Source organism: Lagopus muta, chromosome Z (assembly GCF_023343835.1).
Source record: "Lagopus muta isolate bLagMut1 chromosome Z, bLagMut1 primary, whole genome shotgun sequence".
NCBI lineage: Eukaryota > Metazoa > Chordata > Aves > Galliformes > Phasianidae > Lagopus > Lagopus muta.
In genome coordinates this window covers 68,955,235-68,967,292 of record NC_064472.1, presented here as the reverse complement: position 1 = coordinate 68,967,292, position 12,058 = coordinate 68,955,235, and the positions used below count along the sequence as shown (strand labels likewise).

General features: G+C 38.8%; 1 protein-coding gene across 1 annotated transcript; it reads right to left on the bottom strand.

Moving 5' to 3' along the window:
- Window positions 1-2,803: 2,803 nt before the first annotated feature.
- On the bottom strand, window positions 2,804-11,581 carry TOPORS (TOP1 binding arginine/serine rich protein, E3 ubiquitin ligase). Its single transcript, XM_048931161.1, has 2 exons — window positions 11,476-11,581; window positions 2,804-4,361 (listed from the first exon to the last, which is right to left on the bottom strand). Exon 2 carries the CDS (start codon window positions 4,285-4,287, stop codon window positions 3,019-3,021), a length of 1,269 nt encoding a protein of 422 aa, XP_048787118.1. The 5' UTR covers window positions 4,288-4,361; window positions 11,476-11,581; the 3' UTR covers window positions 2,804-3,018.
- Between the last annotated feature and the right edge of the window lie 477 nt (window positions 11,582-12,058).

Genomic DNA, 12,058 nt, shown 5'->3' with positions numbered 1-12,058 from the left:
GGTGTGCAAGGCCCAGAAGATGAGAACAAAGGACTTCCTGCTGAGATCCCTGGAACCTGCCCAGAAGCTGTCAAGACCTTCAAGATGACCCCGTATAACCACCACCTACCACCAATATTTCCACAAAGAAACATGTCCTTTAGTACAACACCTGTAAATTTCTTGAACATATCCAAAGATGAAGACTCAACCACCTCCCTGGAAAGTTTATTCCAGAGTCTGATCACTCTTTCAGGGAAGTTTCTCCTAATACTCAAGCAAAGGGAATGATCTCTTTCAGTTCCACTCCTGGGTATTGGCAACATTATCAAATTACACTGTTTGCATGCCTGTACCTCCTATCAGTAAAACAACCCAACTGACTTCTAGCTTGATGAGGCATAGCTGGATTACATTGTTGTTGCTTAATTATGAAGCATTACACTAACAGGTGCTTAAATGATATTCAAGCAGCTACCTAACTTTACCAAAATTCAATTTTTATTTGAAGTGCTTTAAATCTTTACCTTGATTCCCCCTTCTTTTTGTTTCAAGGATTGTAGATTAACTTGTCATTTTTATTTTATTCTCCACTGTGCCTGCACCATTCTCTCTTCTGTAACTACAGCGAGTTTTGTTTCTTCAGCTAATCTTTCATTTAATACATTTTTTTAATGTAATGAGACAGAAAATCAAAAGTTCCACTTCCTGACCACATTGCAAGTGTTTCAATGCAGAGCAAGAAGGAGAATGCATCCTCAGCTGGGTATCTATGTATTTATCTCAGCAGTGGACAGAAGCCAAGCAGCAGCAGCCCAGATTTAGAGACAAAATAATTTATCATACCCCACAGTGAAGCTACTAATTACTATCTGAACTAGGTGGCATCATATCCCTTACACTTTGTTCACTTCACATGTGTGGTCTGAGGATCCTAATGGTGGAAGAACAGTCCACAGCAATCCACAGCTCACTACTGGTAGCCTTTTGCTGTGGGTGCCCTTACCAAGATGGTTTAAGCTGATAAGGAAACTCCACTGAAAACGTCACTCCTTTCTTTCTCCACAGCATCCTCTGCAGCATTCATACCTGCTCTCTGACACGAACTTTGGTACTCAGTGCCCTTGAAAAGGATAACATGCAGCTGAACGATGGAGAGCTGCAAGACTTTCCTCTTTCATTTTTTAAAGAAAGGAAAATAATTCCCTTCATATCCCTACATAGGACTGAGAGGTTGCTCTAAAGAAAGGCAGAAGGCTTTATTGTTCAAAAAAGTGTCTTACTCTAATGCAAGGCAGGAAAACTTACTTTTAAAAAGCAGAACTCTGAGCAGCTCAATCAAGCAGAACAGATACAAACCACTGGTCTATAAACAGCTGTCCTGAATATGCCAGGCAGCATTTTCCTCCAAGCCTTTCTCTGGAGAGCCCAGTGGTTTGCAACCTGCTGGAGCAAGCACTATGCCTTCCAAGTGAGTGCTGAGGCTTTCTTTTTTCTTCATCCTTCCAGCCCAGACTGGATGCTGTTCTCCCCATAGCATAACCAGACAACTTTTACCTCCCACCTAGAAATCAACCTGCTCCACCTCTGGCGGCAACAGTAAAACACTCACTTCTATTGAAGGAACATACCTGAGTCAAGCTTTTGCAGACTGCAGAGAATAAGCAAACAGAAGAAAAAATAAACTGCAGTGTAGGGGTCCACATCATTGAACAGCAATGTGTTGCCCCAGAAGAGCATGGATGGGGGTATAAATACTCTGATTAGGCTCTGAGCTAGCCTCTGGAGGGGGAAATAATTTCAGCGACAGTCAGATATTTGAAGAATTTTGCCCTGCAGTTTCAAGTATGCAGTTGTTAAAAGGAGTTGTAGTTTCACTCTAAAATAGAGAAGTAGTAGCACTATTTTCTACTGAGAGAAACATAGGTTGAATGAAATCTCTGAAAATTATCAATAAAATATGAAACAATTCCAATGTGTTAGGAAATTAAACTAGTGAATAGTTTGGGTAGATTAAAGCATGTAAGCAGTAACAGATGTATTCATTTATCTTAGAAGAATTAATAACTATGACTTTGATAACTTGCAAAGGAAAAGATCGCATCAGGATCAATTCCGAATACTTTTGCAAAGCAAAGCTGGAAACTGAAGCTTAATCCAGATGTCTGAGGAAAAAAAAAAAAGCACCAAGAAACGAATTAGCGTGTTCAGTAATCTGTTTACAGCCCATTTCTGAAGCACCATGCCCTGTGGGAATGAGCTATGCTGGAGCAGAGAAGCAGCAAGGAGGAAGCATCAGCAAAGACAAACTCTGTTACAGACAGACTGCAACCACCCCACAGCCACCTGCACTTCTCAGGAGAGCAGAAGGATCAGGAATGAACCTTCTTCCCTGGGAAGAAAGAGCGGGGGGAAAGTGGGTTTAGCTTTTTTGTTTCTCACCACCCTACTCTATATTGAACTGAAAGTAAATGTGCTAAGCCTGGATTGGCCGTAAGAGTAACCACAAGTGATCTTCCTGTCTCTGCCTCAACACAAAAGCTTTTCTATCCTATCTCCCTATCTTCTGTCAAGGGCAGGATATGAGACTGGCTGCACAGGTCTGGAAGCCAGCCACAGCCATACCCACCACACAAGAAGGCAGCTTCCAGGATTGCCAAAGAGAACACATCTGTGCCCAGATTCACCATTCCTAGCAACATGCCTTGTGCAACATGTAGCATGACATCCACGAGGTGAACTGGGAAGGGGCTGAAAGCAGTGAGCTCTGCAGAAACTGCTAAAGACTGATCTGCATTCAGTGCATTCAGGGCACAAGGGAAACAGACTCCACAACAAAAGCACAGATCAAAAAAACTTCACAGACCATGTATTTGCTTTTTTAGACCAAAAATTCTTCTTGCTTTATTAATATTTCATATTAATAATAAGGGCTATTCAATATCTACATAGAAACTGCTTACTGCTTTTCAGCAGAGGTCATTTTACACCACACACATGAATCTGGCAGTAAAAATTAATTGTACTAAATTGTAAGAACTATGCATCTTTCCAGTGATGTTCCTGGTGTTTCTTCTTACACTTTTTCTTTAAAGCACGCTTCATTATCTCTGTCTGCTCATAGACTCCCTCCACACTTGGATTTCCCATACTATTATTCTTTTCCTCATGTTTTATCTCACTACTTTCTTGGTTGTCTGAAAGGCTGCCTTTATTTTTGTAGCAGTCACTGAATGTTGGGAGACTATATTTTCTCTCCATAGTGGTGCTCCCCGTCTCTGTGTTCTCCAAGTGTCGAGTTTTGCACTTTCTCTTTCCACCAGGCTTTTTGCTTCTTGTTCTGTCTGCCTCTCCAGAAGGGCTCCTTGATCTGGAGCTTGATCGGCTCCTTGATCTGCGTTGTTTGTAACAGGAGTCCTGTCTCTCCTGGAATCCCATTTGGCTTTGCAGATCTGTCCTTTCGGTGAAGGACTGGATCCTGGATTCCAGACTAGGAGAATTGTTCGAGCAATGAGCTTTAGTCTGAGTGCTCTTACTGCAAGAGAAGCTGTCTCCAGCTGTCTTTGGACTGTGTAACAGGTAACTGCTTTGGTAACAGGCTCTTCTGTAACAACAGTCACTGTCTAGGCTGCTTGATTTCCTTTGGCCATGGCCTTTGTGATGTGACCATGATCTGCTTGAATCTCTGGAGCTAGTGCTCTCACAACTAGTGGACTCTGTCTGACTTTTCACCATCACATCATCATCAACACCAACCTGTAACTGAAGATGCAGTGTGGTTCTCTCCCTAACAGAGTCCTCATCAGAGCTCTCTAATACCTCTGGAGAAGTTATGATTGCATTATACTCTCCTGAAGGACCTGGAGTTTCATCATTCCAGGACAACCAATCAACACTATGCTTAGATGAACCATGCTCTAGCACTTGAGAATCCACCTCATCTGGAAAGACTGCAAGAGTTGTTGAGTCTGAGCTGCTTCCTTCATTGTGCAATGGTGTAGAATAGTCAGAACTGGTATGCTGATCCCATGCCTTTAAGTCAAAAGTTCTTTCAGCAAAAATGATGGTGCTGCAATCAGAGTAGGAAAAAGGTTCATTTTCTTCTGGCCTAGATATGTCATCTTCAGCATGAGCTATATGACAAAGAGAAAGGAAGGGCTGTTGGCAGAGTGGGCATTGTGCTTTGATTTTGGACCATTCTTGGACACAAGAGAAGCAGAACTTGTGCCAGCAAGGATCTAGGTACACAATATTGTCAAGTCTGTCCAAGCATATGGGGCACTTAGAGTCAGGAGAGGTGACTGGCATGGTCTGCAGCTTGCTAGGATAAGCTTTGGGCTAACAGCTGCTGTCCTCTGCAAACAGGCTGTGGAAGCCGTGTGCTGCAAAAGAAAGAGACAAAAAACTATGTGCACGTGTTTAACTTACAAAAAAACCTCAATCTCGTTGGTTTCCCCCACAACCAATTCAAAAACGCTATGAAAGTCAATTTAAAATTAAACTCTACGATTTACAGTCATTTGGGTCCAAGCTGTCATAAAATAATCTGAGCCAGAGAGGCAGCTTGCTCTAAATTCAGTTCAGCCAGTACATTCAGGCCTTTGTATTAACTTTAGCAAGATGCAGTTTTGATCAAATTGGTTACAATGAGGCTCACAATTTCTGTAGCGATCTGCATAACAATTCTCAAAATTACGCCACAAAAAGCAAGAACTGTGCTGTTTGGTTTTTTTTCCTTAATTCCCATGACTTTTGTCTTCTTTAAACAACAAAGTGGTACCATGGTGGTGGCACACATGCTCTTAAAGCCCTTAAAATTTTAAGACCCAAACTGTTAGGGCAATCAAGTATAGTGATAGTAAATTAGCATACACTACTTGCTTTTTTTTTTTTTTTAAAGTATATATTGCCACAGTCATTCTACTCCCACATCCTTTAAGATGATAGGGATAGATGATTAAGATGATAGATGAGTAAAAAGATCAAAAGTAAATCTATTCATCTCCAAATCAAATAATACAAATACTTGAATTCGTAGTCTGTATTTTACGAAAGAAAAGCAAAAGCGTGGCCATTTCCAGGAGGTTACAACTGTCAAAATTACATTTAATCTGACAACTACAACAAAAACACTTCAGCAAGATACATACCCTGCTGGGTTTGTGCCTGGTTTTGGAATAATTTGTCAACGCTTTGGACAAAACTTCATTAAAAAAAAAATTGTTTCCATAAAACTGTTTTCTTCAAAAGTCCATCCTTTAACATAGGATGTGGAAAGACTTGTCACAATAACAAGTCCTTGCTATTGAGTAGTACCCCACAACCTAGACTCAAAAAATTAAAAGATAGATAGAAGGAATATTGAGAAACCAAGAAAGTATGATTTAATGCCAGATCCCAACAAAAGGTAGAAGAGTTTTCTGATTAACATTGGAGTTTCAAAAATCAGTATGGAAGAAAAGGAAACCAAATTGGAATTGCTTATACATAAAGGTACATTAGCATTTTGAGACATTAAACACACTTGCACAAAAAAAGACTCTCGGGTACTGCTTTGTCCTATGGGACTATTGTGTTAACTGAACTCACTGTGCAACACTTTTGTTCCAGGATCTCCAAATCCAATATACTAGTTACTTCTTCCCATAAAAACATTTCAGTTTTATTACAGAATTCTGGAGATGCAGCTTTGGGAGAAGCTTTGCAATAGAGTTACAGTGAGACTGTTTTATTCATTTCACCTGTATTAATACTCTGTAGTCATGCCTATACTTTATGCTCATACTATTTCCCCAAATTACTACAAGTTTTTCTATTGAAATTTGGATAACCAGGCAAAAATGCCTGAACGCAGATGTTCAGATTTCTCTGAAATATAAACGTGTTCTGGTTGTGTCAAATTAGACATTGAAATATTTAAAGGAAAAAGTAAATTTAAAGTTCTTATGAAAGCAGAAAGCAATTCATCCTGCCTTTCAAGCACCTTATTAAAATGCAGAATGGAATGACATTTGTCTGAAGAAGCCAATAAAGGAAGAAGCATCTTTTCTGCACTGATAGCTTTTTGCTTATTAGGCTTTTTTTTTTTTTTGCACAGTCAATTGGAAACATATGTTTTTATTAGATATCTCTCTGGCTTGTAAGTAACAGCAGGACTTCTCCTTCAGTTGCTACTGTGCAGAGATCAAACTTGAGGTTTAATAATGTCGTATCTTTCTTCAGAAAGAAGAGCAGACCAGTGAGACCCATGAGCAGTAGCAGCTTCACAAGAGGATAAGTTTCCAATGGGAGATGGCTACTTTATCATCTGTATTTTGTTGTGCATTTTAGTTTATTATTTTTGAAAAGTTATTTGGTTCTTGAATTATTTGGTTCTACAGCTACCAGCTGCACAAGGTTTAACCGTACAACAGGCACAAAAAAGAAAAGGTTTGTTAAAATCTCTTAGTAAAGGAAACAAGAGTGTTCATATGTTTTGTGAGAAAGATATTTCTTTCTAAGTAATGCAAGGCTGAAAGTGAAGTGAGCACCCTTCCATAACACTGTTCTTGTAGAATGATTGTACATTAGTATTTTCTCCCTGGCTTCCATTCTCCCCACTACTCTATGCATTCCATTCATTCTACATCTACTCTGGCTGTGTATTCCCATGGTATTATATTCATCCTTCCACTATCTTTTTCTTTTCATTTGTTGTTCTCCAAGGTATGAGCGTCTCAGTAATAAACTTGATTGCTACAGTACTATCTGCACTGTGATCCTGGACAACATATTTGAGATAACTAGTGAATTTTAACCAAATTGCATAAAGCCCCCAAACAAGAAGAATTATCTGTGAAACTGTATCAATATAATAAAACCTCAAAAACATTTTCCTGTGGTTTTAATACCTGAAAGTCTTGCACACTGAGTGAACTTCCACTATCTGTTTTGTTTGGCACAAACTAACATTAAGCTACCACTTCTAGCTCTTTGATAACTCTTCCTAGTCTGATATCCTTAACTAGAAAATGAGCTAAAAATTGCATTTTTATTTTTTGTTTGATCTTAACATTCTCAAGTTGTGCTGGTTTTCTTTTAAATATCTTATTTGAAGACAGCTAATTCAAATCAAGGACTGTCTACTTTTAGAAGCACAGATTTCGTTGTAGCTTACAGTAGGCAAGGCACTGTCAACATAACAAAAACTGAGCCATTCTAGGGGTTCAAAATATCTTGTTTTCTACCTGTGTAAGACTATGGGCTTCTTTGAAATTTGCAAAAGCCTGAGAGAAAGTGGCACCCAGCTGGTAGCCAAGTATCATAGACCTATCAGGAAAGCTTTCTGTCATTGAGCTCTGTGGTGAAGAACATTTCTAAACTTGAATTCTGAGGAGTTTATACCAGATGGGCATCAAGATCTAAGGCAAAGAGTGTGGAAACTGGGGCTGAGTTACTCCGTATCTTAATTCTCTTTCCATTTTCCAAATTTCCATTTCTTAATTCTCTTAATTTTCTCTTTCATGAAATGATTTGCTCATGCAGATCAAGCATGTTGGTAGAATGGTTTACATTTCTCACTCAACCAATTTCAAGACCTCCAAGTTTTACTTGATGTATAACCCTTTGCCATTCTGAGTACAGTGCCTGAGAATTTAGCAAGCATGATCTCACTAAGTAATCTAACCTCAAATTATTTGTAGCAATGGCTACAAATAAACTCTTAAAAGTTTGGAGTGACTTATACATAGAAGCAAATTTGCTTTATCAGTTCTTACCAACTGTTAATAATTTTAAAGTCACCATATCAGCCTCACACATATTGCCCCCCTTTATCATATAAATAGGGGACAAATTCCTTCCTGTCAAATTTAATCAAAGAACCTAAAAGAAAGCAAAGAACCTTATCACTTACAGAGAGACAAAAAGAAGAAAAAACCCCAACACTTTCTTATGCATGCAAGGAATAATTGGGATATTTCAGTGCTCTATGTCAGTGTTTAAACTGTTTTCAGACAGATCATTTAGATATATGGTGAAATTTGTTGAAGAATAAATTTGAATAACAAGCCAATAAGAATGGATACATACAGTACGATTAGCAATTTATACCAAAACATATTTTCTGATATGAAATCAAACAAGAGAAATAAAAATGCTATAATCATGATTGCTAAAGAGACATGAAACTATATATAAAAACCTCAAGATTACTAAAAGAGGAAAAGGTACAGAGAGATGATATTTCAGCAAGATATTACATTGTGATTGCCAATAGATCTCTCCAAAGTTTCCAGAAGACAAGGAGGGAGAAGAATATTTAATTTTAATGTCTCCAAAGCTTGACTTTTCCTGTAACATTTATAAAATATTGAAAGAGGAGGAAAAAAAAAATGTGATATGGTTGTGAGGTCTGTGGCTGGTTTTAGTTGCTCTTGAAAGCAACTGCCATAAATCTTGGATGAAGTCAAATAAGACTGATGATTTTGATCTTCAGTTCATTCTTTCCTATCCTTTGAAGGTAAATGATCCTGATGGAACTGGAGATAAGCAGAATGGCTTTCTTTTGTAAACTGCATATCCAATGATCAACACATCTACTTCAGCAAAGTTAGGCAATTTAGGCAATTGGGGTTGGACTCTATGATCTCTGGAGGTCCCTTCAACCCCTACAATTCTGTGATTCTGTGATTCCTTCCTCTAATTTTGGGGAGAGTTTTTTAGTCTTTGTGCACACATGTGCATATGCACATCTGTCTACTCTTGTGTGCAAGCAGCTGAAAACTAGGGTCTAATAGAAGGGGAAAAGCAAGAAAAAAAACCTTTTGGTACATTTACTTCTTTCCTCTGTATCAGTCACACTGGAAGATAACCACTGAAATGAACCAGAGATGAAAAATAAAAAGGCATCAAAACAACAGATTTTAGGCAAAATAAATTCAAGCTTCACACTTATTCATAATATTCTTCACTGGTCTCCCACATAGTTTTCAAATTCCAGGAATAAAATAAAAGTTACTTCTTCTCTGTGAAGACTGTCTCAAGCAGCAAGCCCAGGAGAAACTATTAAGGTTCAGCAAATCCAAGTACAAGTCTCACTTATGGAAATGCCTGCTATCAGTACAAGATGAAGGATGAAAGGATAGAGCCCTGACAAAAGTCTTGGAGATACTGGAAGATGGTAAGATGGACATGGCAGCAATGTGCCCTTGCAGAAAGAAAGCCAGCTGTACCCTGGACTGCATCAAGAGAAGCATGGTCAGGAGGGTGAAGGAGGTGATCCTGTCCCTCTGCTTTTTGCTGGTGGGGTCTCATCTCTGGAGCACCGTGTCCAGATGTGGGATCCTCAGTACAGGGGAGATGTGGACCTGCTGAAGTGTATCCAAAGGAGAGCAACAAAAATGATTCCAAGGGATGGAACACCTCCCATATGAGGACAGACTAAGAGAGCTGGGGCTGTTCAGCTAGAGAGGAAAAGGCTTGAGGACACCTTTTCATTAGCATTCAACATTTCAGTTTCTAAAGGGGGCTTAAAAAAAATAGAATCTTTAGCAGGGTCTGCTGTGACAGGACAAGGGGAAACAGTACCAAACTGAAAAAGGGGAAATTCAGACTTGATATATGGAAAACTGTTATTAAGATAAGAGTTGTGAGGCACTGGAACAGGTTGCCCAGAAAGCTGGTGGATGTCTCATCTCGTCATCTCTGGTGACATTCAAGAGGAGGCTGACTGGGGCTCCAAGCACCTGATCAGACTGTTATTGTCCCTGTTCACAGCAGAGGAGTGGAACTAGATGCTCTTCAAGTCCCTTCCAACTCAAATGATCCTATAAAATCTTCTTATTCAGTCAGTTTTCAGTAGAAGCATACAGTTTGTACCATAAGAAACACTGTCGCTTTCCAGAGGCATGGCACTGTTATCAGAAGGATGTTGTACACTGTCACTGGGAGGCTGCAGTAAATGTAGTATTATGAACAGGCAACTTTGCATCCACTGCACAAGGGAAATCCTGTTGTGTGACAACATACATTTCCATCTACCATATATCGGGTATCTATATATCAGCTTTGTCAGATAATAAGCAACTCCAGAGCTTTTTAACATGTGACAACAGAAAATGAGAAAATATCTACCTGATGAAAAACGTTCTCCAAATAATAGAGATATTAATATACTATGATCTAAGGCAGAGATCTCTGAGAAACTGGAAGGGAGCAAAATCAGCGAAATAAAAGGAGAGTGTTGAGAATGGATGGCTATCACTCATTTTACTCAGGATAAATTATTTAAGGAAGTTTCTAAGTGATTGATCTCAGAAAAGGACTACTTTGGCTTCTTCTGCTTCCTTACAAAGAAAAAGAAAGTCTGAGAGCAAGTGTTACATCCAGAAGAATAGCAGAGGAATTCAATCTTTTTGGTTACATCTTGATCAATGCTATCACAGCGCACCACATCACACCTCTACTCAGATCACACCTGCCTATCCCACTGATGACTGGGCCCCAGAAAAATCTAACAGATGAACAGTATGTAACAGCTGCTGAACTAGTTCAAACAAGCAGACAGAACACTGCATCTATTAACTAGTTAGCTACTTTGTCAGGGAAGATGAAAGCTTAAATTCACTGGAGAATTTTCAAAGCCATGTTTTTCCAACAGATAAAGTATTCTCTCTAACCATTACTTTGCCTTTGTTACATGTCATTGTCATCAAGATAAGAAAAGAAATTATTTCATAACACAGCAGATTGCAGCTAATTTATCGTGAAATTTACCTTCCCATTTTTTCCCATGTTGTAATTTTATTTATTTTATGAAACAGCATCACCAATGTTTTACATTAAAGCAACTAAACATAATGAAAACAAAAAAGTATGAAATACATTATGGAAATCGTGCCTATTCTGCTATTCTTGTGACTTCCATCCTGTCTGCTTATCTTTATTTGGCTTTCAGACTAATGGTAAACATTTCTGAAATGCTTGAATTTACCCCGGGGTGAAGCTTGATTTCCACACTAGTTATAGTGAGGAAAGACTGTTTAAAACATGTGCATTCAAAAAAACTCTATAGCTGCTTTTTAACAATTAATACTAACCATAAAGGGTTTTTCACCTCGCAGAATTTGGATACCAAGACAAACATTGACTGGCTAGAAACATTATGTAGTATACTACTTGATATCTTATAACAAACAATATATGCCTTAAAATTAGACTTAGAAGTTCAAAATTACACCCTCATAAAGGCTTATGAAACTATCATCATTGCTGTTTTAAATGCTGACATTTAACATTTAAATTAATGCCATGACAAAAATAATATTCCTCTAGTAAAAAGCATTAAACTTCTTTTGAGAGAAAGAAATAATGGATCTCTTCTCACTCTCCCTTCATACTCATACAAGTAAGTCTAACATTCATTACAATTATTCACTAGCATCTTAGCAAAAATAATAAACTTAAAAAGCATTCTCCCCTCTCTGCTGTTCTACACCAAAACCATTTGTAATTTACCTTTGAGGAAGAAACAATTCACAAATCCGGAACACCTCCACAAAAAGCAGAACCCTCACCATCCACCAGCTCTCCCTACCAGCCACTAGCACACCTGAGGGGTTTTATACCAATCTTCTCTCTGCCATGTTTGATGCAATTATATGCAGCTGGGCCAGGACATCTGACCCGAGACTCTCCAACACAGAACTCAAAGTAGAGTGCACACTTTGAACTCTCACCTACCTTATGTGATTCCAGGAACGCAGTAAATCATAGAATTGTGCCCTCAATGGAGGATAACCATGAGAACTTGAATATTTGCCCCAGCCAGGCTGGGATGTGCCACCCTATTGTAAGAATGGCAGTGGCTCTGCCTAAACCTTGAGCACTCACAGACAGACACAGAGGGACTTAGCTTACTGAATCTGTACAGTCTCATTTCTCTGGGACATGCAGTTCCAATGACAAATGCTGCTCAGTTCTCCCAGCACACATTAGAAATACTTCCAGCAAAACACCATCAGAAAAAGAGTCATCATTTGCAAGCCAGTGTTTTATAGCATTCTCCCTTCTGAGGAAAGGCAGAGTACTGGAGCTGTGC